Below are 7,247 nucleotides of genomic sequence, written 5' to 3' on the forward strand. Positions count from 1 at the left end.
GTTTTTGGGAAAAATAAAATGTAATGAATTTGAATGCATAAAAACACAATATAACAGCCCTCAAAAATTCCACTCGCCTGCTCGCAATTTGCGAGTGGAATTTAATGCAGGGCGATTGAGGAGCGGGGGTGGACCATGCTGACCGTTTTCTGGCTGAAACGATCAGCTAGGAAACGGTCAGCCAGAGGACACAGAGCGGCAGGACTGGACTGCCCTGGCGCCACTTTGAGCTGAGGTGAGGCTGCAGCGCTCCCCCCTCTCTCTCTCTCCTCCTCTTGTCTTGTGGATCACACACACAGTGGGGATGTCCCGCTGTGTCACGGAGCTGGCTGGGTCTGTGTTTGGCGCACAGTGTAACAAGGTCCGCCCCCTAGACCGGCTCCTGGGATAGTATCAGTGTTCCGCCTATGAAACGAGCTGGGCTAGGGGGGTGGAACCTTGTTACACCGCGCGCCAAACACAGAGCCAGCCAGCTCCATGACACACAGCAGGACATAGCCCCTGTGTGTGTGATCTATCTAGGGGAGTCCAGGTGAGTCTGTATTGATGATGAGGCACATTAAAGCTGCATTGATGAGGCACCGAAAAGCTACATTGATGGGTCACAGAAAAGCTGCATTAATGGGTCATAGTAAAGCTGCGTTGATGGGGCACAGGGAGGCTGCGTTCACAGGCACAGTGAGGCTGCGGTTACAGTGAAGCTATGGGCACAGTGAGACTGTGGGCACAGTAACACTGCGTTTACGGGCACAGTGAAGCTGCGTTCACGGGCGAAAATGAGGCTGCATTCACGGGGACAGTGAGGCTGCATTAACGGGCAGTGATGCTGCATTCATGGACACAGTGGGGCTGTCATGATGGGCACAGTGAGGCTGCATTGATGGGCACAGTGAGGCTGCATTGATGGGCACAGTGAGGCTGGATTCATGGGCATAGTGAAGCTGCATTTGATGGGCACCATAAAGCTGCATTGATGGGCACAGTGAGGCTGCATTTATGGGCACTATAAATCTGTATTTGAGGGGCACAGTGTGGCTGGATTTGATGGCTACTGATATGCTTTATGTTGATATTTTTAAAGTTGTTGTTGTTTGTTTTTGGAACTTAATTCTGCTTAAAACATTTAACATTGTAACTTCATGAGATCATTTGCAAGGGCATGTTTAGGGTGGACTTAGGGCTGGTGGGGCAACTGGTGGCGAGTAACTCTTAAGGCCTGGCTAGTCGCTCAGGACTTGAAATTTTGAGCCCTGCAATATAATACCCAATTGTTTGGTCAAATGTAAAAGATGATGTTACGCTGATTAAATAGATACCTGATATATTCACACTCATGGAATGGCGACAAACTACAGTAATTTTTTTTCGTTTTGGATAAAGCAAGGGAGGATTATAACCTCTACAAAAAAAGCAGTCACTTCCAGCACTAAGAGGTCCTCCACAGCCATCCACATGCCCATTCCGGCTCTCTACCGGCTTGTGGAAGGCAATGTTTTGGCCTCGTTGGACAGGGCGGTAAGCAGTAAGGTGCATATTATCGCTGACTCATGGTCTAGCAGGCATGGGCAGGGACGTTACCTTTCCTTCTTGGTGCACTGGGTAACTCTGCTGACAGCTGGGAAGGATGCAGGACAGGGTTTGGTATTGTTGGAGCTTGTTTCGACACCATGCCTCCAAAATGCTAGTGGTGATTCTGTCACATCTCTCTCCTCCACCCCCTCCCTTTCTTCTTCCTCTATGGCCTCTTCTGCAGATTTGTCCTCTGAACCAGCAGTGCTCCGTAAGCGTTCAAGGGCCTACGCAAGCACTCAGGCAAAAAGATGCCATGCAGTGTTTGAGTTGGTCTGCTTAGGGGACAGGAGCCACACTGGGGCAGAGATTCTGTCAGCTTTGCAGGGGCAGGCTCAGAGGTGGTTGACGCCGTTCCAGCTTCAGCCAGGAATGGTTGAATGCGACAATGGCACCAACCTTCTCTCCGCCCTCCGACAGGGACACTTGACCCATGTCCCATGTTTGGCACATGTCCTGAAGTTGGTGGTGCAGAGGTTCTTGAGCAGGTACCCAGGCTTATAGGATCTCCTGAGGCAGACCAGAAAAGTCTGTGGTCATTTCTGCTGGTCATACAATGCCAGTGCTTGGCTGTCTGACATTCAAAGGCAATGCAACCTGCCCACCAACTGCCTCATTTGTGACATGCCCACCAGGTGGAACTCAACCTTGGCAATGCTGCAGCGGTGCAACACTCAGCAGAGGGCCATCAATGAGTACCTGTGTGAGTATGGCACCAGGACAGGGGAGCTTGGCTTCTTTTTGCCGAGCCAGTGGCTACTGATCAAGGATGCATGCACTGTCCTGTCACCATTTGAGGAGGCCATGAGGCTGGTGAGCAGCTACAATGCATGCATCAGTGATACTGTCCCTCTTGTCTTCATGTTGGAGCACGCGCTTTGTGGAATAATGGACAGGGAACGTGAGGCAGAACAGCAGGAGGAAGAGGAGGACTTCCTTACCTCTCAAGGCCCCCTTTATCCAGATAGTATTCTTGCGGGCAAGCCAAACACACAGGAAGAAGAGGAGGAGGGGAATTGTGTCAGCATTGATGTGGAGAATAATTCTCAGCAGCAGCCTTCATTGGATGGTTTTCAGTCCCCAGAAACCCGAGGAGTTGTACCTGGCTGGGAGGAGGTTCTTACGGATCATGTGATCCTTAGTGACCCAGAGGACTCGGAATTGAATGCCTTTGCAAACTTACGCTGCATGGCCTCCCTGATAATGCAAAGCCTGCGAAAGGACCCTAGGATTTGGGGTATCAAGTCAAAAAGAAATAAAGTAAAAAAGGTATTTCTAAGCAGAAAAAATTAAATAAAAATGCCAATGTGAAAAGGATGAGCTAAGGAGATAGAATATAGAGAAAGTTAAAAAAAATATGTGGAACTGTGCCTTTAAACAAAATATAAGGCTTAATCTTGTGTATTCAATTGTAGTAAGACTACACATGCTGCATGTCCATGTGCTGGGCTTATGCAAATGTTGTGTAGAAAGATTGCATCAACAGGTGAATTAAACACTTAACGCTGTAAGAGGGGTCCGTAGCCTGTGTTGCAATGTCGATCTGCCGATTTATTGGGATTTGTGAGAGCCGCCTGTTCACCAATGGGTATATGACATGAAAGGGGATATAACAGGGAGAGTTAATATCGCTTCAAACCTATTCATAGGTTGATTATTTTGCACATATGTGGGCTATAGTGCCCCTTTGGCCAAATAAGGCATATCAAGCAGTTCACAGTTCGTATAAATCCACTTACTATCAACAGGTAGTTAGAGAGGGAAGGGAAAAGGAGGGGAGGAAATATGGTTTGCCTGGAGGCTCTCACCACTCCGGTATAGTGGCTGCTTCAGCCGATGGTGCATAGTCCATTCCGCTCTGAAGTTGGCCTGTGGATAAAAGCTGTATCAGCATGTGGCTGGATGCTGATAATATCCGTCAGCGTATTGCGGTGGCAGTCTGGTGTGGAGCGACTGTGTTCAAAGACTTCCTGTCAGGTGTCAGAGAGACTGGCTACGGTGGCCCATAGGTAGATGCAGGAGCTTATTCATTTAGACCAGGGGTGTCCAAACTACGGCCCTCCAGTTGTTCAGGAACTACAATCCCCATCATGCCTAGTCATGTCTTTGAATGTCAGAGTTTTACAATGCCTCATGGGATGTGTAGTTCTGCAACAGCTGGAGGGCCGTAGTTTGGACACCCCTGCCCTATGGAGATAGCAATACGAGATTACCTCGCACATTAGCTGGAATGCATGGTAGAGCGTAGGGCGGAGATGGCGCTGCCTACATCAGTGCATTTCACACACATGACTGTGTGCTTCGTCAGGACATTGGACGGAAATTATCTTCATCTTTTTAAAAGGCGAAAGTGTCCAATCAGCATCAATAACATCAAGATTGTATTTTGTGGCCATCTTGCGGTGACATATCATATTGCAGTTATTTAAAAAGACAAGTAGATAAATTAAGGAGAAATATATAAAGGAAAATTCTCTATACTGACCGTTTTAGTTATACCCTAACGTCATATTAGATCTACAGGGGGCAATGGCAGGAGTCCAGGTCATTAGTAAGTAGCCAGATGATAGCCATTAGGCTCGAGCTAGTTAGCTGGACCAAGTTATTTCGGTAACAATTTTCTAGTAGCAGAGTGAATGAATACTAGATTATGGCTTAACAAATATTTTAAGACTCAGCTCATTATTTAAGCCTTTAGGCTGTAAAGTATTGAGCCCAAATATCCAGGAATTTCCTTTCCTAAGTAGGACGGTGTCATAATTGCCTCTATGGTCTGTTAGGTTGAGGGCAAAAAAGCCTTTTACCCTCAGGACCGTTGGCTTGGAGATATTGTGTGTCTGCTAAGCGGGAACACTGATCTTCTGTCTTCCCACAGTACAAGCACATCCCCAATAGTTAGTAAGCACTCCCAGGGAACACATTTAATCCATTGATCGTTCCTGATGTTAACCCCGTCCCTGTCAGTGTCATTCGCACAGTGACAGTGCATTTTTTTAGCACTGATCAATGTATTGGTGTCACTCTTCCCCAAAAAGTGTCACTTAGGGTCAGATTTGTCCACTGTAATATTGCAGTCCCGCTAAAAATCACTGATCGCCACCATTACTAGTAAAGAAAAATTAAAAATTCCATAAATATGTCCTATCGTTTATAAACACTATAACTTTTTGCGCAAACCAATCAATATACGCTTATTGGGATGTTTTGTTTACCAAAAACATGTAGAAGAATACATATGGGTTCAAATTGATGAAGACATTTTTATTTATTTATTTGTTTTTTTAAATTGGATATGTTTTATAGCAGAAGGTAAGAAATATATATATATTTTTTTTTTCAAAATTGTCAGTCTTTTTTTGTTTCTAGTGCAAAAAATAAGAACTGCAGAGGTGATCAAATACAACCAAAAGAAAGCTCTATATGTGGGGAAAAAGGACATACATTTTATTTGGGTACAGCGTTGCAGAACCACGCAATTGTCATTTAAAGTAACGCAGTGCCGAATCGCAGAAATAGCCTTGTCAGAAATTGGGGGTAAATCTTCTAGAGCTGAAGTGGCTAGCTGTACTTTCAGCCTGCTGTGGATATGGGTGCTGTAGTTCTTTCAGAAGCCCTAGTGTTGTTTATTCACTCCCTCCCCCCTTGGCCATTCACAGAATGCCTTGTATTCTGTGAACTATTTATTTATCTCATGGGATGCATAATGATTAAATGGCTAGCCGTTTTATCTTGCTGGGTTTGAAAAGTTCAAAGGGTCCACCCAAAAGAGCCAGGAACTCAGCTCAGAGATCTCACCAACACTCTCCACTCTCACCTTTTGAGTAGCCTAAAGGTTCCCCCAGGTTTCCTTTAGATGACCCAGTTTTCCTCCACAACTCAAAAAAACATTCTGGTAGTGGCTTCCACTGAAATTGATCAAATAGTGTATATGACTCAGGTAGGGACATTAGATTGTAAGCTTCTGCAGGTGCAGGGACCAGTATTGATTATTCTGTATTCTTTGTAACTTACTGTTTCAAAACAGTCAACACTATTCACATCAATACATACATTATAGAAAAGTTGTAGTTCTGATGTTGTTTGTGTAAATAAAAAACCTTTTTGACATTTTTCAATATTTTTCATTATTGATATGCACAGTAACTGAAATGTCAAACTATAAACACCAATAAAAATGTCCTAAAAACAAAATGCTGTAATGTAATTCTAGTAAAACATAAATTTTTGCATTCACTAATGTCTTAACAACATGTATTATGTTTAAAATTTCAACTTACGTTTCACGGCTTTACCGCTGTGTAGACAGAACACAGTTATCATCAATAACACACAATTCTTTGCAGGCATTTTGTTCTTATTGTAGTGAAACAACACAACTTCAGCAGGATTCTAATAAGCGTCTGCAGTTCACGTAGATTTGAGCAAGAGCAAATCCGCCCAAGACATAAAAGCAACTTGTTCTGTTTTTCAGCCAATAGGAATATTTGTTGCTTATTACATAATAGTTGCTGGGTAGATGGCTTTGGTTACATGTACATGCATGAGAGAAGTATCAGTTATTCAAAAGCAAATCCTTCTGTAGTAAGGTTAAAGAGGAAGTAAACCCTTCCAAACGACTTGGACCTACAGGTAAGCCTAGATTAAGGCTTACCTGTAGGTCCAAGCAATATCTCCTAAACCTATATGGTTTAGGAGATATTTGCCCGAAAACGGGCACCGCTGTCTACGGCGCATGCGCCGTAGACAGCGGTGCGCAGGCGCACTGAACGCGGCAGTTCCAAAAATGGAGCTGCCGCATTTGTCGACTCCCGTGCGCATGTGCGGGAGTGACGTCATCGCGGCTCCGCCGAATGACAGCGGCGGAGCTGCGAGACGCCACAAGCAAGATGGATGCGGCGGACTACAGGGGACAGCGTGACTTCGCTGGCTCCTGTGTCAGGTAAGAGACACATAATGGGCTACTATGCGATGCATAGTAGTCCATTATGCTTTACCTTTGCAGGGAAAAAAAGAGGAAGTAAACTCATCAGGGTTTACTTCCTCTTTAAATGGCACCTAAACACACTTGGTGCGATTTGTCATTTTTGCAGAGCATTTTGGGACTGCGGATAGAATCGCAGCGATTCTGTCTGAGATTCAAAATGCCCAGGTGTGGACGGAGCTATAGGACTTGTTCACACCTAACCGTATACTGAATGGCACAGGAGTGCAGTCCACATTCCTTTGCCGAATTAGTGTAGTGCAATTTTCACGGGCTGAAATTGCAGTGGATTGCACCAAATGTAGTGCATACGCTGTTCAGGGAAATCTCGTTGTTTTCAATCATACCAGCATGGGCATCTGCAGAACTTTTTTTTTTGGGGGGGGGCAGGTGGGGAGTTATATGAGGGGGTGCTTCAAAAACACCCCCTGCCGCTGTATTTCAGGCACCCTGCGCCCGAAAATGGTCCGGGTGCCTTTATAGGGGGTGGCAGCGGAGCCCATTGCATTGCATGAATCTATCTATAGGTGATAGAAGGATGGCAGGAGAGAGGGACCAGCGCCCGTGCGCCCTTAATGCATGGGCAGCCATTGGTTTTCTGGCCATATTTTGATCTTGATGAAAACAGCTATACATTCTGTATAGCTATTTTCATCATGATCAAAATATGGCCACAACAGATGTATTGCAATTCAAA

General features: G+C 45.2%; 1 protein-coding gene across 1 annotated transcript in view; it reads right to left on the minus strand.

The window, feature by feature from the left end:
* LOC143984713 (RLA class II histocompatibility antigen, DP alpha-1 chain-like) overlaps positions 1–6,010 on the minus strand; it is a 76,275-nt gene extending 70,265 nt beyond the window's left edge. The window contains exon 1 of the mRNA XM_077484660.1: positions 5,847–6,010. Coding sequence (XP_077340786.1) covers positions 5,847–5,916 — 70 coding nt within the window. The 5' untranslated portion in view covers positions 5,917–6,010. The remainder of the gene's footprint in view (positions 1–5,846) is intronic.
* Between the last annotated feature and the right edge of the window lie 1,237 nt (positions 6,011–7,247).

The sequence above is a fragment of the Lithobates pipiens genome, unplaced genomic scaffold (assembly GCF_037356315.1).
Source record: "Lithobates pipiens isolate NorthernLeopardFrog02 unplaced genomic scaffold, aLitPip1_a1.2 Scaffold_1, whole genome shotgun sequence".
Classification (NCBI taxonomy): domain Eukaryota; kingdom Metazoa; phylum Chordata; class Amphibia; order Anura; family Ranidae; genus Lithobates; species Lithobates pipiens.